The 24,825-nt window shown below is 43.7% G+C and overlaps 1 protein-coding gene across 1 annotated transcript; it reads left to right on the forward strand.

The window, feature by feature from the left end:
* The first annotated feature begins 4,047 nt into the window (after positions 1-4,047).
* On the forward strand, positions 4,048-24,771 carry LOC106592594 (uncharacterized). Its single transcript, XM_082973913.1, has 15 exons — positions 4,048-5,876; positions 5,960-6,133; positions 6,213-6,386; positions 8,104-8,277; positions 9,037-9,083; positions 9,212-9,767; positions 11,556-12,031; positions 12,651-12,688; positions 13,580-13,644; positions 13,777-13,991; positions 14,180-14,439; positions 14,597-14,722; positions 21,313-21,439; positions 21,523-21,552; positions 23,475-24,771. The coding sequence occupies exons 1-15, from the start codon at positions 4,048-4,050 to the stop codon at positions 23,807-23,809; spliced, it is 4,626 nt and encodes a 1,541-aa protein (XP_082830039.1). The 3' UTR covers positions 23,810-24,771.
* Positions 24,772-24,825: the final 54 nt, after the last annotated feature.

The following is a 24,825-nucleotide window of genomic DNA, read 5'->3' on the forward strand; positions in this document are numbered from 1 at the left end:
ACCAGACAGCATCAGATACATGGTCTACACATACTGAGACAGAGAGGTGCTGTTTCACTGACCAGACAGCATCAGATACATGGTCTACACATACTGAGACAGAGAGGAGCTGTTTCACTGTCCAGACAGCATCAGATACATGGTCTACACATACTGAGACAGAGAGGAGCTGTTTCTCTGTCCAGACAGCATCAGATACATGGTCTACACATACTGAGACAGAGAGGAGCTGTTTCACTGTCCAGACAGCATCAGATACATGGTCTACACATACTGAGACAGAGAGGTGCTGTTTCACTGACCAGACAGCATCAGATACATGGTCTACACATACTGAGACAGAGAGGAGCTGTTTCACTGTCCAGACAGCATCAGATACATGGTCTACACATACTGAGACAGAGAGGTGCTGTTTCACTGTCCAGACAGCATCAGATACATGGTCTACACATACTGAGACAGAGAGGTGCTGTTTCACTGTCCAGACAGCATCAGATACATGGTCTACATGTAGAGAGACAGAGAGGTGCTGTTTCACTGTCCAGACAGCATCAGATACATGGTCTACACATACTGAGACAGAGAGGTTCTGTTTCACTGTCCAGACAGCATCAGATACATGGTCTACACATACTGAGACAGAGAGGTGCTGTTTCACTGTCCAGACAGCATCAGATACATGGTCTACACACACTGAGACAGAGAGGAGCTGTTTCACTGTCCAGACAGCATCAGATACATGGTCTACATGTAGAGAGACAGAGAGGTTCTGTTTCACTGTCCAGACAGCATCAGATACATGGTCTACACATACTGAGACAGAGAGGAGCTGTTTCACTGTCCAGACAGCATCAGATACATGGTCTACACATACTGAGACAGAGAGGTTCTGTTTCACTGTCCAGACAGCATCAGATACATGGTCTACACATACTGAGACAGAGAGGAGCTGTTTCACTGTCCAGACAGCATCAGATACATGGTCTACACATACTGAGACAGAGAGGAGCTGTTTCACTGTCCAGACAGCATCAGATACATGGTCTACATGTAGAGAGACAGAGAGGTGCTGTTTCACTGTCCAGACAGCATCAGATACATGGTCTACATGTAGAGAGACAGAGAGGAGCTGTTTCACTGTCCAGACAGCATCAGATACATGGTCTACACATACTGAGACAGAGAGGTGCTGTTTCACTGACCAGACAGCATCAGATACATGGTCTACACATACTGAGACAGAGAGGTGCTGTTTCACTGTCCAGACAGCATCAGATACATGGTCTACACATACTGAGACAGAGAGGAGCTGTTTCACTGTCCAGACAGCATCAGATACATGGTCTACACATACTGAGACAGAGAGGTGCTGTTTCACTGACCAGACAGCATCAGATACATGGTCTACACATACTGAGACAGAGAGGTGCTGTTTCACTGACCAGACAGCATCAGATACATGGTCTACACATACTGAGACAGAGAGGTGCTGTTTCACTGTCCAGACAGCATCAGATACATGGTCTACACATACTGAGACAGAGAGGTTCTGTTTCACTGACCAGACAGCATCAGATACATGGTCTACACATACTGAGACAGAGAGGTTCTGTTTCACTGACCAGACAGCATCAGATACATGGTCTACACATACTGAGACAGAGAGGTTCTGTTTCACTGACCAGACAGCATCAGATACATGGTCTACACATACTGAGACAGAGAGGTGCTGTTTCACTGACCAGACAGCATCAGATACATGGTCTACACATACTGAGACAGAGAGGTTCTGTTTCACTGACCAGACAGCATCAGATACATGGTCTACACATACTGAGACAGAGAGGTGCTGTTTCACTGTCCAGACAGCATCAGATACATGGTCTACACATACTGAGACAGAGAGGTGCTGTTTCACTGACCAGACAGCATCAGATACATGGTCTACACATACTGAGACAGAGAGGTGCTGTTTCACTGTCCAGACAGCATCAGATACATGGTCTACACATACTGAGACAGAGAGGAGCTGTTTCACTGTCCAGACAGCATCAGATACATGGTCTACACATACTGAGACAGAGAGGTGCTGTTTCACTGACCAGACAGCATCAGATACATGGTCTACACATACTGAGACAGAGAGGTGCTGTTTCACTGACCAGACAGCATCAGATACATGGTCTACACATACTGAGACAGAGAGGTGCTGTTTCACTGTCCAGACAGCATCAGATACATGGTCTACACATACTGAGACAGAGAGGTTCTGTTTCACTGACCAGACAGCATCAGATACATGGTCTACACATACTGAGACAGAGAGGTTCTGTTTCACTGACCAGACAGCATCAGATACATGGTCTACACATACTGAGACAGAGAGGTTCTGTTTCACTGACCAGACAGCATCAGATACATGGTCTACACATACTGAGACAGAGAGGTTCTGTTTCACTGACCAGACAGCATCAGATACATGGTCTACACATACTGAGACAGAGAGGTGCTGTTTCACTGACCAGACAGCATCAGATACATGGTCTACACATACTGAGACAGAGAGGTTCTGTTTCACTGACCAGACAGCATCAGATACATGGTCTACACATACTGAAACAGAGAGGTGCTGTTTCACTGTCCAGACAGCATCAGATACATGGTCTACATGTAGAGAGACAGAGAGGTGCTGTTTCACTGTCCAGACAGCATCAGATACATGGTCTACATGTAGAGAGACAGAGGGGCGCTGTTTCGCTCGCTCGAATGCTTTCTCCTGTGAGATACATTCAGCCTCTTGTGAATTGAAGGACAATTATTAAGCACAGAGAGACGAAAGATACATTATTTTATGTTTTTTCCTTGGTCAATTTTTTTACGAAGCCTGGCTTCCCTTGGTATAGAATAAATACCTGTCAGCTATGTTAACTGTCTCTAATGTCTACTTGTTAAATGTTTATGTCTACTACCGTCTGTCAATCTAAACTGTAACATATTTTTAGTTGTGTGTAGACTAGCTGTTGTTATGACGTCAGCTAATGGGGATCCAAGTCAAATCAAATCAAATGAATAACATATTGGACTGTGTATGTTTAAATGCAACATGAAGTCTCTGTTTGAACTCTGACCTCAGACAGTAAATGTGTTGTTAATGGTTCTTCAACAATGTTCAGAAATATTGACTGTTCTGTTATTTATTATTGTAGCTGAGTGAGCTGTGACTTACATCTAAAATGAGTCTTTCTGGGGAGAGAGAGGAGGAGACCACTGCCTCTAAAATGAGTCTCTCTGGGGAGAGAGAGGAGGAGACCACTGCCTCTAAAATGAGCCTCTCTGGGGAGAGAGAGGAGGAGACCACTGTCTCTAAAATGAGTCTCTCTGGGGAAAGAGAGGAGACCTCTGCCTCCAAAATGACTCAAGACACCAGTTCTAAGAGGTAAGAGATGAATTGTAAAATATATAGTTCGCTTAAAAATATCAAACTAATGAAGAGAATAGTGTTCCCAAATTACAATAAATATAGGACTAAATCATTAATTTAAAAGGCCAAAAATGTATTTACGAATTGCAGACAGTAGCTTTAAAATAAACTTCAGGACTTCTATGAGTTCAGCTATACAGTTGTTGAAATGATGTAGATGAGGTATTGATGTGATATTGATGAGGTGATCTGTCTCCCTGTTTTGTTCAGTGTCCAGAAGCCCAGAGCAGAGTCCCCTACAACCAGCCTGCTATCAATAAAGAGTGATCAGCCACCTGCTTTCAGCCAGGAACCATTACCAGATGACAATAAGGAAGTGGAGAGTTTGGACAGTGAGGATGTATTAAAGATCACATACAACCTTCTGGTCAGCAGAAGTAAGACTGTGTTTCATACAATATCACAAAGTAAGGTACACACACACACACACACACACACACACACACACACACACACACACACACACACACACACACACACACACACACACACACACACACACACACACACACACACACACACACACACACACACACACACACACACACACACACACACACTAACTGATGAGTCCCAACTCTCATTGTTTTCCTACAGGTCAAACTCTGCTGACAGTCCAACAAGACATTAAGGCTAAACTGAAACACAAGTATCAACACATATCTGAAGGAATTGGACACCATGGAAACCAAAGTCTGTTAAAGGACATCTACACAGAGCTCTACATCACAGAGGGTGGAAGTGGAGGGCTCAATAATGAACATGAGGTTAGACAGATAGAGATGGCATCCAAGAAACAAACCACACAAGAGACACCAATCAAATGCAACGACATCTTCAAGCCTTTACCTGGACAAGACAAACCTATCAGAACTGTGCTGACAAAAGGAATCGCTGGCATTGGAAAAACAGTCTCTGTGCAGAAGTTCCTCCTTGACTGGGCAGAGGGGAAAGCAAATCAGGACGTTCATTTCATGTTTCCTCTTCCTTTCCGTGATCTGAACCTGAAAAAGGACCAATACAGTCTGATGCAACTTCTTTCCCACTACTTCCCAGAGCTGAAAGAGATTGACAGCATTGAAGATGGTGAAACCAAAACTGTTTTCATTTTTGATGGTCTGGATGAGTGTCGACTTCCTCTAGACTTCAAAAACGATGAGAAGTGCTGTGATGTCACGAAGCCAACCTCAGTGGACGTGCTACTGACAAACCTCATCGAGGGGAATCTGCTTCCCTCTGCTCTCCTCTGGATAACCACACGACCTGCAGCAGCCAATCAGATCCCTCCTGAGTGTGTTGACCAGGTGACAGAGGTACGAGGGTTCAATGATCCACAGAAGGAGGAGTACTTCAGGAAGAAAATCACAGATCAGAATCTGGCCAATGATATCATCAAAAACATGAAGACATCAAGGAGCCTCCACATCATGTGCCACATACCAGTCTTCTGTTGGATATCAGCCACTGTCCTTGAGATGATACTGAAAGAGGCAGAGAAGGATGAAGTCCCCAAAACTCTGACACAGGTGTACTCACACTTCATTCTCATCCAAATCATTGTGAAGAACAGGAAGTACAACAAAGCCACAGAAACAAACCCAAAGGAACTTTCTCAGTCAGACAAAGAGATGATCCTGAAACTGGCCAAGCTGGCTTTCCAACAGCTGCAGAAGGGCAACCTGATCTTCTATGAGGAGGACCTGAGAGAGTGTGGCCTTGATGTCACAGAGGCATCAGAGTACTCAGCATTGTGTACAGAGATCTTTAAAGAAGAATCTGGGCTGTACCAAGAGAAGGTCTACAGCTTTGTGCATCTGAGCATTCAGGAGTTTCTAGCAGCAGTGCATGCTTTAGAATCATGTCTGGACAAGAAGGAAAATGTTTTCTCCCCCACTAGTGATGAAGAGAAGGAGTCAATCCGGTTGTCTGACTTACACAGGAGAGCAGTGGACCAGGCTTTGAAGAGTGAGAATGGACACCTGGACCTGTTCCTCCGCTTCCTTCTGGGTCTCTCACTGGAGTCCAATCAGAATCTGTTACGAGGCCTTCTGACACAGACAGGAAGTACAACACAGAGCAATAAGAAAACAGTGGAGAGAACAGTCAGGTACCTTTCAGACAAGATCGACAAGGAATCCTCACCAGAAAGGATCATCAACTTGTTCCACTGTCTGAATGAACTTGGTGCCAACTCTCTAGTTGAAGACATGCAGACCTCCCTGCGATCAGGAACTCTTTCAGAAACAAGACTAAAACCTGACCAATGTTCAGCCCTGGTCTACCTGTTACTGATGTCAGAGGAGGTGCTGGAGGAGTTTGACCTGAAGACATACAACACATCAGAGGAAGGTTATCAGAGGTTGCTGCCGGTAGTGAAAACCTGCAAGAGAGCACTGTAAGTTCTGTTATTGAGTTGATGTATACAGTATCATTATAATGAAGGATTTGTATATCTAACATATTATCTCCTCTCTGCAGACTGAATGGCCGTAAAGTCACATATAAATCCTGTGAGACTCTGGCCTCAGCTCTGCAGACACCAAACTCCCCCCTGAGAGAACTGGACCTCAGCTACAATGACCTGGGAGACAGAGGAGTGGAGCTGCTCTGTGTTGGACTAACCAGTCCACTCTGCAACATACAGACACTAGTGTGAGCTTACTATCTTCAGTATTAGTTATTATGTGGATGTTTTAAACATGTGTTAATCATGTGATCTTCTGCCCTCTAGTCTAGGTCAGTGTGGTCTGACAGAGGGTTGCTGTTCACATCTGGCCTCAGTCCTGAGTTCACCCAACTCACAACTGAAACAACTGGAGCTGAGAGACAATGATCTGCAGGACTCAGGAGTTACACTGCTGTCTGCTGGACTGGAGGATCCAGACTGTAAACTACACACACTGGGGTAAGTACAGCTGTTTCAGTCAGGTCTGTACTGAGCTGAGTTACACTGCTGTCTGCTGGACTGGAGGATCCAGACTGTAAACTACACACACTGGGGTAAGTACAGCTGTTTCAGTCAGGTCAGTACTGAGCTGAGTTACACTGCTCTCTGCTGGACTGGAGGATCCAGACTGTAAACTACACACACTGGGGTAAGTACAGCTGTTTCAGTCAGGTCTGTACTGAGCTGAGTTACACTGCTGTCTGCTGGACTGGAGGATCCAGACTGTAAACTACACACACTGGGGTAAGTACAGCTGTTTCAGTCAGGTCGGTACTGAGCTGAGTTACACTGCTGTCTGCTGGCCTGGAGGATCCAGACTGTAAACTACACACACTGGGGTAAGTACAGCTGTTTCAGTCAGGTCGGTACTGAGCTGAGTTACACTGCTGTCTGCTGGACTGGAGGATCCAGACTGTAAACTACACACACTGGGGTAAGTACAGCTGTTTCAGTCAGGTTGGTACTGAGCTGAGTTACACTGCTGTCTGCTGGACTGGAGGATCCAGACTGTAAACTACACACACTGGGGTAAGTACAGCTGTTTCAGTCAGGTCGGTACTGAGCTGAGTTACACTGCTGTCTGCTGGACTGGAGGATCCAGACTGTAAACTACACACACTGGGGTAAGTACAGCTGTTTCAGTCAGGTCTGTACTGAGCTGAGTTACACTGCTGTCTGCTGGACTGGAGGATCCAGACTGTAAACTACACACACTGAGGTAAGTACAGCTGTTTCAGTCAGGTCTGTACTGAGCTGAGTTACACTGCTGTCTGCTGGACTGGAGGATCCAGACTGTAAACTACACACACTGAGGTAAGTACAGCTGTTTCAGTCAGGTCTGTACTGAGCTGAGTTACACTGCTGTCTGCTGGACTGGAGGATCCAGACTGTAAACTACACACACTGAGGTAAGTACAGCTGTTTCAGTCAGGTTGGTACTCAAATCCAATTTTATTTGTCATATGCGCCGAATACAACAGGTGTAGACCTTACAGTGAAATGCTTACTTACAAGCCCTTAACCAACAATGCAGTTCAATAAATAGTTAAGACAATATTTACGAAATAAAAAGTAAAACAATAAAATGACATAACAATAATGAGGCTATATACAGGGGATACTGGTACCTAGTCAATGTGTGGGGGTACAGGTTAGTAATGAGGCTATATACAGGGGGTACTGGTACCGAGTCAATGTGTGGGGGTACAGGTTAGTAATGAGGCTATATACAGGGGGTACTGGTACCTAGTCAATGTGTGGGGGTACAGGTTAGTAATGAGGCTATATACAGGGGGTACCGGTACCGAGTCAATGTGTGGGGGTACAGGTTAGTAATGAGGCTATATACAGGGGGTACCGGTACCTAGTCAATGTGTGGGGGTACAGGTTAGTCGAGGTAATTTGGGGGTAAAGTGATAAATAATAAACAGCGAGTAGCAGCAGTGTAAAAACAAAAGGGGGGGTGTCAATGTAAATAGTCCAGGTGGCCATTTGGCTAATTGTTCAGCAGTCTGATGGCTTGGGGGTAGAAGCTGTACTGAGCTTAGTAAAACAAATACTCTGAAAATCTGATGTTTCATGACATTGTTTGTGTCATGGACAAATGTATTGGTGTCCTACAAGATGATTGACACCAGTACATCAACCTAGACAGCTGTTGTGTGTCTCTCTGTAGGCTGTCTGGCTGTCTGGTCACAGAGGAGGGCTGTGCAGCTCTGTCTTCAGCTCTGAGGTCAAACCCCTCCCACCTGAAAGAGCTGGACCTGAGCTACAATCACCCAGGAGACTCTGCAGGGGGACTGCTTTCAGCTGCTCTGGTGGATCCCACATATAAACTGATGAAGCTGAAGTAAGTCACAATAGATGTCCTAATAGTGTGAGCAGTGGTTGTGTCATATGTAGTGTAGTAGGGTCAGTAACATGAGGACATGATGGTAGATTTAAGGGGAAGTTTATCCAGCAGGCTTAGCACTCCAACACAGCATACATCATCACCACATGAATACTCTTCTTCTGCATCTCTGATATCCTGGTGGAGCTGTACTCCGTTCTGAATGCAGTAGGTAGGATAGAATACCTGTATGTCTCTAATAATGAATTGTACTCTGTTCTGTATGCAGTAGGTAGGATAGAATACCTGTATGTCTCTAGTAATGAATTGTACTCTGTTCTGTATGCAGTAGGTAGGATAGAATACCTACATGTCTCTAGTAATGAATTGTACTCCGTTCTGTATGCAGTAGGTAGGATAGAATACCTGTATGTCTCTAGTAATGAATTGTACTCTGTTCTGTATGCAGTAGGTAGGATAGAATACCTGTATGTCTCTAGTAATGAATTGTACTCCGTTCTGTATGCAGTAGGTAGGATAGAATACCTGTATGTCTCTAGTAATGAATTGTACTCTGTTCTGTGTGCACTAGGTAGGATAGAATACCTGTATGTCTCTAGTAATGAATTGTACTCTGTTCTGTATGCAGTAGGTAGGATAGAATACCTGTATGTCTCTAGTCATGAACTTGGATAGTGCACCAGAACACAACAATGTGCTTTAAATGTTGACTGCTTTATTAGGTCTTTGTCAGTCAATAACCTGTTTCTCCTACAGTGTGGATCATGGTGGAGAGTGCAGGCTGAAATCAGGGCTGAAGAAATGTAAGTCTCTTCAATCCTAATTAACTGCATATTCAGAACTATAGTAACTAATCAATACTTGTTCTGTATCTACAAAACAACATTTTATATCAAGATGTGGTTTGATTAAACTCTCCTTTTGTCTACAGATGCCTGTCATCTCACCCTGGACCCAAATACAGCAAACCCAAACCTGATACTGTCTGAGGGGAACAGGAAGGTGACATGTGTGGAAGAGGAGCAGAATTATGAAGACCATCCAGACAGATTTGATAGTCATCTCCAAGTTCTCTGCAGAGAAGGCTTATCTGGATCTCGTTATTACTGGGAGGTGGAGAGGGATGGTAGCATGGCTGACATTGGTGTGGTGTACAAAGGAATGAAGAGGAAGGGATGGGAGGATGACAGTTGGATTGGAGGCAATAGGGAGTCCTGGTGTTTACTCTGCTCTCATAGTGGTTATTGCTTTTACCATCCTGGAGTCAGTAGATCCATCTCTGGTCCTGTTTCTAACAGAGTTGGAGTGTATCTGGACTGGCCAGCTGGTACTTTGTCCTTCTATAGTGTGTCCTCCTCTGGTACACTGACACACCTTTACACAGAACACACCACATTCACTGAACCCCTCTATCCTGGGTTTGGGATTTCCTTCTTCTCAGAGACCTCAGTGACCCTGTGTCAGATAGATGACCAACACATTCAGAGGTGAGTCATATAGCAATGTTTCATCATTTGTTTTCCTCTGGAATCATTTCTACAATTACATTAGTAGTGGTGTGTTTTCATGTGTTCTGTTGGACCTACAGACAGTTACATTAGTAGTAGTGGTGTGTTTTAATGTGTTCTGTTGGACCTACAGACAGTTAGATTAGTAGTAGTGGTGTGTTTTAATGTGTTCTGTTGGACCTACAGACAGTTAGATTAGTAGTAGTGGTGTGTTTTAATGTGTTCTGTTGGACCTACAGACAGTTAGATTAGTAGTAGTGGTGTGTTTTAATGTGTTCTGTTGGACCTACAGACAGTTAGATTAGTAGTGGTGTGTTTTAATGTGTTCTGTTGGACCTACAGACAGTTAGATTAGTAGTAGTGGTGTGTTTTAATGTGTTCTGTTGGACCTACAGACAGTTAGATTAGTAGTGGTGTGTTTTAATGTGTTCTGTTGGACCTACAGACAGTTAGATTAGTAGTAGTGGTGTGTTTTAATGTGTTCTGTTGGACCTACAGTTAGATTAGTAGTGGTGTGTTTTAATGTGTTCTGTTGGACCTACAGACAGTTAGATTAGTAGTAGTGGTGTGTTTTAATGTGTTCTGTTGGACCTACAGACAGTTAGATTAGTAGTAGTGGTGTGTTTTAATGTGTTCTGTTGGACCTACAGACAGTTAGATTAGTAGTAGTGGTGTGTTTTAATGTGTTCTGTTGGACCTACAGACAGTTAGATTAGTAGTAGTGGTGTGTTTTAATGTGTTCTGTTGGACCTACAGACAGTTAGATTAGTAGTAGTGGTGTGTTTTAATGTGTTCTGTTGGACCTACAGACAGTTAGATTAGTAGTAGTGGTGTGTTTTAATGTGTTCTGTTGGACCTACAGACAGTTAGATTAGTAGTAGTGGTGTGTTTTAATGCTTTCATTTAGATGTTTCCTCTAATGTCATTATCTCTCTAACCACTAGAGGGCATCAGAACCTGTTGAATAGGACAGCCTCACTGTCATGTCAGTCTCAATTTTGTGTCACAAGCGCAGTCCAGTGTTTTGAGGGGGGTAGAGTGTGTGTAACTCATGATACCTGGTGACTTCACATCTCTAGGGGGGTATGTAACTCATGATACCTGGTGACTTCTCTGTAGCTCAGTTGGTAGAGCATGGTGTTTGCAACGCCAGGGTTGTGGGTTCGATTCCCACGGGGGGCCAACACAGGAAAAAAAATGTATGAAATGTATGCATTCACTACTGTAAGTCGCTCTGGATAAGAGCGTCTGCTAAATGACTAAAATGTAAAAAAAACAAAAATGTAAAATGTACTTCACATCTCTAGGGGGGGTATGTAACTGATGATACCTGGTGACTTCACATCTCTAGGGGCTTTCCTCAAGATATGCAATGTCACATGTAATGTCACCATCAGTATTGATTTGATCAAAGTTGACATAGAGGGTTATGTCACATTTACATAATTTAGCATATGCTCTTCCCCGGTGGGAATCGAACCCTCAACCCTAACATTGCAAGCACCATGCTCTTCCCCGGTGGGAATCGAACCCACAACCCTAACATTGCAAGCACCATGCTCTTCCAACTGAGCTACACAGGACCACATTTTGAAGTTGACATAGTATGTTATGTCACATTTCACAATGCACCCTACATAGGGAGCTGTTCTGTCACCCTTTATGCACTTGTTGTATTGTTATGAAGACTGTATGTATGCTATATAAAGCCTTTATAAGTTGTATTTAGTTTACTAACAGTCTATCCTTCTGCTTTACCAACACCAGAGACCATGGTGGAGAGAGTTGGATCAAGCCTGGACCTGAGGACACCAGAGACCATGGTGGAGAGAGTTGTATCAAGCCTGGACCTGAGGACACCGGAGACCATGGTGGAGAGAGTTGTATCAAGCCTGGACCTGAGGACACCGGAGACCATGGTGGAGAGAGTTGTATCAAGCCTGGACCTGAGAACACCAGAGACCATGGTGGAGAGAGTTGTATCAAGCCTGGACCTGAGGACACCGGAGACCATGGTGGAGAGAGTTGGATCAAGCCTGGACCTGAGAACACCAGAGACCATGGTGGAGAGAGTTGGATCAAGCCTGGACCTGAGGACACCGGAAACCATGGTGGAGAGAGTTGGATCAAGCCTGGACCTGAGGACACCAGAGACCATGGTGGAGAGAGTTGGATCAAGCCTGGACCTGAGGACACCAGAGACCATGGTGGAGAGAGTTGTATCAAGCCTGGACCTGAGAAATGTGAGTGTTAACTGATAATTGTTTGTTAAATCAAAATACTTTTAAAGCATTCATTATAGTTGAGTCCCAGACAAAGAACACAATCCACAATCATGATCTATTGTCAAAACAAACTTAAAGGTAGAGTCAGCGATTATAACGTAGATGCACAAAGCAAACAGTTTAGAGGGTCAATTTCTACAACAACTAAGAGCGTTGTACCGCAAGGCTAGACCACTGTTTTGTTTCCGTGGTTACCACGCTGTAAGAGAGTGAAGAGAACCCTTCCACATGGGCAGATACTGTGTGTGAGAGAAGTCAGGCATCTTGCTCATCACAATATCTGTGGTGCTGCTTGTACGTCATCATTTATCTGACTCTACCTTTAAGCTCTCATCCTAGGATCTACCAGAAATCAGACCCCCAACATCTACAAAACATGGACCAGAACGATGTTGTTTCCTGCTTCCACAAACATTAATTAATATAACACTAATGTCAGATTATGGTATGCTAATGAGTGTACATTCTGAGACTGTTGCTCACTTATATTCATTTTTATTAAAAGTCTATTTAATAATTATTAATTAATTATTCCATGAGATTGTCAATTTTAAATAACAACTACTTTTGACTTCAGGGATTCCTCAGAGCTGTAAGACTTGTGACAATGTTGAGGTAAGTCATAATGTCAATTCTTACTTTTACATACCTGCAGGAGTCAGGCACAGTCTCAAAGCCAGGTGTGTACTGACCAACCATTCATACTGGGATATAGAGAGTCCTGTGTTCTGCTTTAGTAATATAAACACAGTCTCAAAGCCAGGTGTGTACTGACCAACCATTCATACTGGGATATAGACAGTCCTGTGTTCTGCTTTAGTAATATAAACACAGTCTCAAAGCCAGGTGTGTACTGACCAACCATTCATACTGGGATATAGACAGTCCTGTGTTCTGCTTTAGTAATATAAACACAGTCTCAAAGCCAGGTGTGTACTGACCAACCATTCATACTGGGATATAGACAGTCCTGTGTTCTGCTTTAGTAATATAAACACAGTCTCAAAGCCAGGTGTGTACTGACCAACCATTCATACTGGGATATAGACAGACCTGTGTTCTGCTTTAGTAATATAAACACAGTCTCAAAGCCAGGTGTGTACTGACCAACCATTCATACTGGGATATAGACAGTCCTGTGTTCTGCTTTAGTAATATTAACACAGTCTCAAAGCCAGGTGTGTACTGACCAACCATTCATACTGGGATATAGACAGTCCTGTGTTCTGCTTGTAGGCATGCAGGATTTTAGATGTTGTCATATTTTGTCATTAGACAGTTTAATTGATAATTCACCAGCATTCCATGGAACATTGAATACATACATTAGATTAGTTACTTTTATTAATGGGCCAGTTTCCCGGACACAGATTAAGCCAAGTCCTGGACCTTAAAGAACTTTATATTGAAACTTCCATTGAGCATGCTTTAAATCCAGCACTAGACTCAATCTGTGTCCAGGAAGCTGGCCCCATATGTATTACTGACATGCTTGCTCTTGTTCAGGACTCCACACACTGGCTTCAGATTGAACCCTTGACTTCCACTGTCCAGGGAGTGACAATGTTCAGGTAAAATAACTACTTTTAACATTTCATTCTACTTGCTAGTGTATTTCCCCATTACCTTTGGGAATAGTCTTCTAATCCAACCTCTCCATTTGACCATTGACCCTCTCTACCATATCTTGTTGTTTCCCTCAGACACAGGACACCCAAAGGGAGTTATGAGTGCACAGTGTCTGGGCTCCGCTGGCTGTGTGAGAGATTTGTCATTCTGAAGTATCACTTCAGGAACTGGGATCCCTACAGTCATCTTCTGAAAGACATGCAGTACACACAAGGTGGTCCATTGCTGGACATCACTATGGAGTTAGGTGAACTGGAGGAAGTTCATCTGCCACACTTTGTCTGTTTAGGTAAAACCATATAGAAATAGTATTCAGAAAGACATTTCCATGTAACTGAGTTTCACTTCCTGAATGAATGAATGAGCTATTCTGGGAGTTTGAGTTTACTGTGATCTGGTACTGCATATTCTTTGTGTTTTAGTTGGATGAATAATACAATATTTGTCTTTCTGCCTCCTTTTTATTGTGTTGTTCAGGGACTAACCCTTCCCTGAGGAATAAGATGAAGATTCTTCATGTAGAGGAACATGGAGTGTCTTTAGAGGAAGTGCATGAGGTCACCAGATTCCATGCTAAGATTCTCCATCCCAAGTTCTCAGCTTTCTCTATTATACTGAGATATATATTTTCTTGGAAAGTAGATGTCCACTGTGAGCTGATGCTCTATCTGACAGTGAAAAGGGAAACATTAATTTCTCGCCTATACCTGTTCCCCAGTAACCGCGGCCAAATACAGGTGAGGGACCATTATTTTAGAGATTACCTTAACTAACCAGTGGTGCAGTTTATGTTGACCCTCATTAAATGAAGATAAGTGTGTTGCTAGTTTTCTGAATAATGTTTGAATTAGACTATACATTGACTGGCTGGGTATTCCATGCCTCGTGTCGCAGGCTGTGAAACAACAGGAAATGTCTGAAGGGTCTAAAAGGATTCTCATCACAAATCCAGAGCAGTCCCTAAAACTGAATAGTTCCTTCAGACTGAACATTCCCTGTTCTACCTCCATCAATCCACAGGTACAGTTTCAGTAGAATAAGAACATGAATCTGACATTTAAGTTACATCTCTCTGTCACATCTCTCTGTCTCTCTCTCTGTCACATCTCTCTCTCTCTGTCTCTCTCTCTGTCACATCTCTGTCTCGTTCTCTGTCACATCTCTCTCTATCTCTATGCTACTAGTAATGGGGTACAGGAGGGGGTTCAGGTGGGGCTAGTCTCCCAGGTAGTGGAGGAGATGTCCACTACTAGTAATGGGGTACAGGATGGGGTTCAGGTGGAGCTAGTCTACCAGTCAGTGGAGGAGATGTCCACTACTAGTAATGGGGTACAGGAGGGGGTTCAGGTGGGGCTAGTCTCCCAGGTAGTGGAGGAGATGTCCACTACTAGTAATGGGGTACAGGATGGGGTTCAGGTGGAGCTAGTCTACCAGTCAGTGGAGGAGATGTCCACTACTAGTAATGGGGTACAGGAGGGGGTTCAGGTGGGGCTAGTCTCCCAGGTAGTGGAGGAGATGTCCACTACTAGTAATGGGGTACAGGAGGGGGTTCAGGTGGGGCTAGTCTCCCAGGTAGTGGAGGAGATGTCCACTACTAGTAATGGGGTACAGGAGGGGGTTCAGGTGGGGCTAGTCTACCAGTCAGTGGAGGAGATGTCCACTACTAGTAATGGGGTTCAGGTGGGGCTAGTCTACCAGTCAGTGGAGGAGATGACCGGTACTAGTGATGTGATACAAGTGGGGAGGTTTTATTTTATTTTTATTTCACCTTTATTTGACCAGGTAGGCTAGTTGAGAACAAGTTCTCATTTACAATTGCGACCTGGTCAAGATAAAGCAAAGCAGTTCGACACATACAACAACACAGAGTTACACATGGAATAAAACAAACATACAGTCAATAATACAGTAGAAAAAGTCTATATACAGTGTGCAAATGAGGTAGGATAAGAGAGGTAAGGCAATAAATAGGCCATAGTGGCAAAATAATTACAATATAGCAATTAAACACTGGAATGGTAGATGTGCATAAGATGAATATGCAAGTGGAGATACTGGGGTGCAAAGGAGAAAGATAAATGAATAAATACAGTATGGGGATGAGGTGTTGGGTAGGCTATTTACAGATGGGCTATGTACAGGTGCAGTGATATGTGAGCTGCTCTGACAGCTGGTGCTTAAAGCTAGTGAGGGAGATATGAGTCTCCAGCATCAGTGATTCTTGCAGTTCGTTCCAGTCATTGGCAGCAGAGAACTGGAAGGAAAGGCGGCCAAAGGAAGAATTGGCTTTGGGGGTGACCAGTGAGATATACCTGCTGGAGCGCGTGCTACGGGTGGGTGCTGCTATGGTGACCAGTGAGCTGAGATAAGGCAGGGCTTTACCTAGCAGAGACTTATAGATGACCTGGAGCCAGTGGGTTTGGCGACGAGTATGAAGCGAGGTCCAGCCAACGAGAGCGTACAGGTCGCAGTGGTGGGTAGGTGACAAAACGGATGGCACTGTTATAGACTGCATCCAGTTTGCTGAGTAGAGTGTTGGAGGCTATTTTATAAATGACATCACCGAAGTCAAGGATCGGTAGGATGGTCAGTTTTATGAGGGTATGTTTGGCAGCATGAGTGAAGGATGTTTTGTTGCGAAATAGGAAGCCAATTCTAGATTTAACTTTGGATTGGAGATGCTTAATGTGAGTCTGGAAGGAGAGTTTACAGTCTAACCAGACACCTAGGTATTTGTAGTTGCCCACATATTCTAAGTCAGAACCGTCCAGCGTAGTGATGCTGGACGGGCGGGCAGGTGCGGGCAGCGATCGGTTGAAGAGCATGCATTTAGTTTTACTTGTATTTAAGAGCAGTTGGAGGCCACGGAAGGAGAGTTGTATGGCATTGAAGCTCGTCTGGAGGTTAGTTAACACAGTGTCCAAAAGGGCCAGAGGTATACAGAATGGTGTCGTCTGCGTAGAGGTGGATCAGAGAATCACCAGCAGCAAGAGGGACATCATTGATGTGTACAGAGAAGAGAGTTGGCCTGAGAATTTAAGCCTGTGGCACCCCCATAGAGACTGTCAGAGGCCCGGACAACAGGCCCTCCGATTTGACACACTGAACTCTATCAGAGAAGTAGTTGGTGAACCAGGCGAGGCAATCATTTGAGAAACCAAGGCTGTTGAGTCTGCCGATGAGGATGTGGTGATTGACAGAGTCGAAAGCCTTGGCCAGGTCAATGAATATGGCTGCACAGTAATGTCTTATCGATGGCGGTTATGATATCATTTAGGTCCTTGAGCGTGGCTGAGGTGCACCCATGACCAGCTCTAAAACCAGATTGCATAGCGGAGAAGGTACGGTGGGATTCGAAATGGCCGGTAATCTGTTTGTTAACTTGGCTTTCGAAGACTTTAGAAAGGCAGGGCAGGATGGATATAGGTCTATAACATTTTGGGTCTAGAGTGTCACCCCCTTTGAAGAGGGGGATGACCGCGGCAGCTTTCCAATCTTTGGGAATCTCAGACGATACAAAAGAGGTTGAACAGGCTGGTAATAATTTCGGCAGATAATTTTAGAAAGAGAGGGTCCAGATTGTCTAGCCTGGCTGATTTGTACGGGTCCCAATTTTGCAGCTCTTTCAGAACATCAGCTATCTGGATTTGGGTGAAGGAGAAATGGGGAGGCTTGGGCGACTTGCTCTGGGGGGGAGGGGGGGGGGGGGGGGCAGGGCTGATGATCGAGGTAGGGGTAGCCAGGTGGAAAGCATGGCCAGCCGTAGAAAAATGCTTATTGAAATTCTCAATTATAGTGGATTTATTGGTGGTGACAGAGTTTCCTAGCCTCAGTGCAGTAGGCAGCTGGGAGAAGGTGCTCTTATTCTCCATGGACTTTAGTGTCCCTGAACTTTTTTGAGTTTATGCTACAGGATGAACATTTCCGCTTGAAAAATCTAGCCTTAGCTTTCCTAACTGCCTGTGAATATTGGTTCCTAACTTCCCTGAAAAGTTGCATATCACGGGGGCTATTCGATGCTAATGCAGAACACCACAGGATATTTTTGTGCTGGTCAAGGGCAGTGTCTGGAGAGAACCAAGGGCTATATCTGTTCCTGGTTCAACATTTTTTTTAAATGGTGTGTTGAGATGGATGTAGCAGAGGGAAGTCAGGGGTCTGTGGCCTCAGTTGAGGAGGATCAGAAGAAGGATATGGATATTTCAGCTGATAGCAGCTGGCGATGACTCAATTCACAATCTAGGTGAGGTAAATGGGTTCCTGGACCAGATTTGGGGAAATCTGTTAAATTGGCCTGGGTATTAGAAGTAATAAAACAGAAAAGGCTTAATATAGTTTTTCAACAGGAGATACATAGTGATGAAGCTAATGAGGTTGACTGGGGAATATGGTGGGAGGGGCAGCATATACTCAGTCATAGTACTACTTTCAGTGCTGGGACGGCAATTTAGTTTTCCTCAGGCTTAAGGGTGACTGTGGTATCTAGAGATTGTCAAGGGTTGGGTTTTATTGGTCAATGTTTTTTTTGTATTGTTTCTGCTCCTAATGAGGGTAGAGAGCGTATTGCTGTATTTGATCAAATAAAGGAAACCTTAAGACAGTGTGACCAAGAGGGGTGTATGGTTTTAGGGGGAGACTGGAATGGTACAATGGATTTTACTGTTGATCGCACTGCTGAAGAACCTCACCTGCGGTCAGCTACTTGTCTGTCTGGTCTACTAACTGAGTTTGAGCTTTCTGATATGGGGAGAGTAAGAAATGAAAAAGTTAGGCAGTACACATGATTAAAAGTTAATGAAGGTGGTGTCAGTGCAGCAAGGTTAGACAGGTTGTATGTATCTGATCACTACTGTAGTAGTTAATGAAGGTGGTGTCGGTGCAGCAAGGTTAGATAGGTTGTATGTATCTGAGCTCTACTGTAGTAGTTAATGAAGGTGGTGTCAGTGCAGCAAGGTTAGACAGGTTGTATGTATCTGATCACTACTGTAGTAGTTAATGAAGGTGGTGTCAGTGCAGCAAGGATAGACAGGTTGTATGTATCTGAGCTCTACTGTAGTAGTTAATGAAGCTGGTGTCAGTGCAGCAAGGTTAGACAGGTTGTATGTATCTGAGCACTACTGTAGTAGTTAATGAAGGTGGTGTCGGTGCAGCAAGGTTAGACAGGTTGTATGTATCTGAGCACTACTGTAGTAGTTAATGAAGGTGGTGTCAGTGCAGCAAGGTTAGACAGGTTGTATGTATCTGAGCACTACTGTAGTAGTTAATGAAGGTGGTGTCAGTGCAGCAAGGTTAGACAGGTTGTATGTATCTGATCACTACTGTAGTAGTTAATGAAGGTGGTGTCGGTGCAGCAAGGTTAGACAGGTTATATGTATCTGAGCTATACTGTAGTAGGGTTGTAAGGTGACATTACTCCTGATGGTTTTTCTGATCACCATATTGTTACTGTTGATATTCACTTGTCCTGTTATTAAGGTCATCACCATATTGGTATTTTAATGTGAAGATATTACATGACGTCATGTTTTGGGGAAAGTTTTCGTTGTTCTGGGAAAAATTGAGGGTTATTAATTAGAATTTTGAATCCTTGAGACAATGGTGGGAGGTTGGGAAGGCCCAAATATGTGTGTCTTGTCAACAGTGTACTGCTCTGTCTAGTATTGAAGTTAAAGAGACTATCAGGGTCCTTGAACAGGGCATCAAATCTATTGAATTGAAGTTGCTCACTCAGAGGGACCCCGGAGCCCCTGGCATCGATGGTTTACCATCTGAGTTCTATAAGCACTGGGGTGCTACCCCAGCTGTCTATTGGGGGGGATTTTTATGAAGTGGTGTGAATCTTTTCATGAGGATTCTCTTCCTGTATCCTGTCAACGTGCTGTGCTTTCATTGTTGCCAAAAAGGGGGATTTGGCCCTTTAAAAAAAAACTGGTGACCTGTTGCATTGCTGTGTGCAGAATATAAAATGATATCTAAGTGTCTCTCAAACAGGTTGAAAGAATATCTGGGGCTGTTGGTCCACAAGGACCAGTCTGACTGTGTACCTGACCGCTCTATCGTTGAGAACTTGTTTCTGATAAGAGATGTTTTAGATGTTTGTAAACTGTCTGATGTGAATGTGGGTTTACTTTCTTTGGATCAGGAGAAGGCTTTTGACTGTGTGGACCACCAGTACTTGTTCAAAACAATGAAAGCCTTTGGGTTTGGGGATGTTTTTTTGTCTTGGATGAGTTTACTGTATGCTGGGGCCTCATGTATGATGAAGGTGGGGGGTTGGGTTGAGTTGCCCCATCCCTGTCCATAGGGGTATTAGGCAGGGATGCCCAACTTCAGGACAGTTATATTGTCTGGCAATTGAACCAATGCTTTGTTTTTTAAGAGCGAGGCTTACTGGTTTCTCTGTGCCAGGGGTTATGAAGGGTCCCACGATAGCACTGTCTGCGTATGCAGATGACGTGACAGTTTTTATTACAGGGGGTGAGGATGTTAAGGTTCTCTCAAACGCTCTAAAGGTGTGTGAGGGGGCCTCCTCAGGTAGAGTTAATTGGGGAAGGAGTGATTCACTGTGGGCAGGTCAGCTTCAGATAGGGTCCAATCCACGATTGGGATGAAGACTTTTTCTAGGCTCCGATGTCGTTCAGAAATAGAACTGGGATGATGTAGTGAAGGTGTGTTCCAGATTGTCTAGGTGGAAATGGGTGGTACCCCAGCTGTCTTATAGGGGAAGGGTGCTGGTAGATAATAACCTAGCCACCTCTACCCTGTGGCACAGACTAATGATTTTACAGCCACCTGATACAAGAGCTGTCCATTTCTTCTGGTCGGGACAACATTGGATTAAAGCTGCAGCCCTGTACCTGCCACTGCACGAGGGTGGACAAGGCCTGGTGGACATCTCTTCTAGGATCATGGCTTTCTGGCTTCAAGCAGCCCAGAGACTGTTGTACAGTGATGGTTCTAGCTGGGTGGATACAGTCTACACAGTGATGAGGAGAGCAGGCTGTTTGGGCTTAGACAAGCACCCTTTCCTCTTAAAGCTGGAGGGGGGTGATTTTGTCTGGCCTGACTCCATTCTATGAGTCTGTTATGCAGACTTGGAGAGTTTGTCATGTTGGGGAGGGGTGTCCATTCTGAGTCTGAAACTCTGGTACATCTGTTCTTACAGTGTCCCAGGTTGTGGGGATGATTGACCTGATCACTGGTTGGTTCTCAGCTCTAGGAGAGGTTTTCTCTTCCCAAATGTTTATATTTAGGACAAAGTCCAGGTTTAGTAGAAGGGCTGTAGTTCTCTTAACTTTGTGTCAGGGACAGCTAAATTAACAACATGGAAGACATGAAAGAACAGTATTCGAGGACAGGGGTCTGTGGACGTGGTGGGAATGCTGGAGGGGATGTTGGCAGCCAGACTGAGGGTTGAGTTTGCCTGTTACAAAATGGTTAACATTGATCTGTTTGAGTATATGGGGTATTCAGAGGCTGTTGTGTTGAGTTACTGTGGAGGAAGATTTGGTGTTGTGTTTTTAATTGATGTTTAACCATGTTTTTGTTTGTTGTGGGTTCCCAGACCCAATAATGTTTTTTTAAAACTCTTTCTCTCTCACTCTCTCCAGAAGATTCAGCTCATACATAGAGACAACACACCAAGCTTTTTCAGGGCGGTTATGAAAATTACAGGGATTGAGATGGAGTTAATCGGTGATGATGAGAGGATAGTATGGAAAGAAAATGTACCAAAAGGTAGGAGCACATGTCAATTATCACTTTGTACTTTTGTACCAGATGCTATTTAGAGTGATATAACCTCATGTTGTTTCTTTCAGATGAATACATCACTGAAACCCATTCAACTAGTAAGTAAACATGAGAGATACAAACCAATGACATGAGGGCCAGTCAACATGGTTTATTATAGGACCTGGACTAGTTCTGATTGTTTTCAAGAACAATGACATCTCCTCCAGGACTTGATGTAGATTAGCCTGGTTCTGAATGACCCAATGACATCTCCTCCAGGACTTGATGTAGATTAACCTGGTTCTGAATGACCCAATGACATCTCCTCCAGGAATTGATGTAGATTAGCCTGGTTCTGAATGACCCAATGACATCTCCTCCAGAACTTAACCACTCTAGGGAAGGTGGGACGAAATCGTCCCACCTACGTAACAGCCAGTGGAATCCTGTGGCGCGTTATTCAAATACCTTAGAAATGCTATTACTTCAATTTCTCAAACATATGACTATTTTACACCATTTTAAAGACAAGACTCTCGTTAATCTAACCACACTGTCCGATTTCAAAAAGGCTTTACAACGAAAGCAAAACATTAGATTATGTCAGCAGAGTACCCAGCCAGAAATAATCAGACACCCATTTTTCAAGCTAGCATATAATGTCACATAAACCCAAACCACAGCTAAATGCAGAACTAACCTTTGATGATCTTCATCAGATGACAACCCTAGGACATTATGTTATACAATACATGCATGTTTTGTTCAATCAAGTTCATATTTATATCAAAAACCAGCTTTTTACATTAGTATGTGACGTTCAGAACTAGCATACCCCCCGCAAACTTCCGGTGAATTTACTAAATTACTCACAATAAACGTTCACAAAAAACATAACAATTATTTTAAAAATTATAGATACAGAACTCCTCTATGCACTCGCTATGTCCGATTTTAAAATAGCTTTTCGGTGAAAGCACATTTTGCAATATTCTAAGTACATAGCCCGGCATCACAGGGCTAGCTATTTAGACACCCACCAAGTTTGGCACTCACCAAAGTCAGATTTACTATAAGAAAAATGTTATTACCTTTGCTGTTCTTTGTCAGAATGCACTCCCAGGACTTCTACTTCAATAACAAATGTTAGTTATGTTAAAATATCCTCTGTTTTGTTCGTGCGTTCAAGACACTATCCGAAGTGTAAAGAAGGGTGAAGCGCCCGACGCGTTTCGTGACAAAAACATTCTAAATATTCCATTAACGTACTTCGAAGCATGTCAACCGCTGTTTAAAATCAATTTTTATGCCATTTTTCTCGTAAAAAAGCGATAATATTCTGACCGGGAAACCGTGTTTTAGTACAAAGAGAGAGGAAATAAAAACATGGGGTTGCCTCGTGCACGCGCCTCAGTCTCATTGTCCTCTGATAGACCACTTACCAAAGGCGCTAATGTTTTTCAGCCAGGGGCTGCCTCGACATCATTCAGCTTTTTCCCGGGTTCTGAGAGCCTATGGGAGCCGTAGGAAGTGTCACGTTACAGCAAAGATCCTAAGTTTTCAATAAAAAGAGTCAAGAAGCCCAAGGAATGGTCAGACAGGGCACTTCCTGTACAGAATTTTCTCAGGTTTTTGCCTGCCATATGAGTTCTGTTATACTCACAGATACCATTCAAACAGTTTTAGAAACTTTAGGGTGTTTTCTATCCAAAGCCAATAATTATATGCATATTCTAGTTTCTGGGCAGTAGTAATAACCAGATTAAATCGGGTACGTTTTTTTATCCGGCCGTGTAAATACTGCCCCCTAGCCCTAACAGGTTAATGTAGATTATCCTGGTTCTGAATGACCCAGACTGTTTTTCTATGTCTGTGAAACCGGCCTTAAATGTGAATGTCATATTTTCACTGATGCAGGTCGTTATTGTAAAATATATATTTTTCTCAATACTTGTTATTTTAGGAGGAAAGTGTCTGTTTCTAAATTACTGAAATGTAAATGTACAAATGTAGTTATTTTGTAACCTGACTCTCTCAGGTGCTGTGTCGGGGGCAGGGCGTCCGGCTGAGAGCAGTCTGACTGGTTCTGCAGAGCAGCAGCTGCATTCTGTACGGACAAAGTTTGTGAAACGAGTGTCAAGAGCTGTCCTGAATGAACTGCTGGACGGACTCCTGCAACACACAGTCATCAACCAGGAGGAAATGGAGTCCGTGAAGGTGATAGCTGAGAGGACAGAGAAGGCACGTGACATCATCGACATGGTGTTGAGAAAAGGAACTGAGTCATGTTCCAGGATGATCAACCTTCTTGGGGAGCTGGACCCCTGTCTTTACACAGAGCTTCAGATCAACAGTGTTGGAGTACCAACCTAATGGTAGAATGGATAGTAACAGTGTTGGGGTACCAACCTAATGGTAGAATGGATAGTAACAGTGTTGGGGTACCAACCTAATGCTAGAATGGACAGTAACGGAGTCAACAAACTCTGTCACACACTCTGTTACTGTGACGACCCTCCCACTTTGCAGAATTCTTTCTCTTTGCTCTTGTTTTCCTTAATAGGATGATGGTGGGCGGAGCTGGGAGGGTCGTCAGCAAAATGGGACATCTGGTGTCATGACGTTGCCCTCTTTGGGTACAGCGAGCACAGTTGACCCCCCCTCCCTCTGCACCAGCCTTTTCTATGTACCATCCCCCAACCTCTATACTCCTGACCCAGGCTGCTGTGGTCAGAAGAGGTCGTAAATTCCCATGAGGAGAATCTCTCCTCATGGCCACAGTATAGAGACAGAGTGGGTTTCATAGAGAACAAAGGAGTTCTTCCACCTCACAGAACTGGAGAACCGAACGACATCTATGTTCTGGAGAAGGTATAAAAGATTGGTGAAGAATCCAGCTACGAACTGGTCCGTTTGGTACAATTTTGTGAAACTCATGAGAGACAATATGGCCACATTACCATGGCGCTGTTTATATAATAGCCTCAGTTGTGAGACTTACATCTAATGGTTGTATAAAATGAATGAATAAGGATAAAGCTATTTGTGATATGATGGGATGCTATGTAATGATGTTAATTTGAGAGATATATATTGATTGCAATTGTTCCTGAATGAGTGAGCGTTCATGTGCAAAGGATTAGCATTTCAATTGTTATAATTATCAACTCTGTAGTGCCTTCTCAGCTGACCCCCACTCCCTTTTGTCTAACAAGCCGCCATTCCGGTTTAGCCCACTAGGGCACATTCCTCTAGCATTTCTTTGTAAACATATCTACTGTTTGTTATGCATTTCTGTGAATTACTTAGTTAGTAAATAAATACTTTTAAGACAATTGATGTATGGATGACTCATAGTGAAGACTGGGTTCGTGCAGATAACCAACAAT

The sequence above is a fragment of the Salmo salar genome, chromosome 04 (genome assembly GCF_965601325.2).
Source record: "Salmo salar chromosome 04, fSalSal1, whole genome shotgun sequence".
Lineage (NCBI taxonomy): Eukaryota > Metazoa > Chordata > Actinopteri > Salmoniformes > Salmonidae > Salmo > Salmo salar.

Bases quoted from the DNA above. Each gene is read 5' to 3' on its own strand.
- LOC106592594 (XM_082973913.1), top strand. From the start codon at position 4,048: ATGAGTCCCAACTCTCATTGTTTTCCTACAGGTCAAACTCTGCTGACA. The intron at 5,877-5,959 runs GTAAGTTCTGTT...TCCTCTCTGCAG, and splicing joins AAAACCTGCAAGAGAGCACT to ACTGAATGGCCGTAAAGTCA. The intron at 13,645-13,776 runs GTAAAATAACTA...TGTTTCCCTCAG, and splicing joins CAGGGAGTGACAATGTTCAG to ACACAGGACACCCAAAGGGA.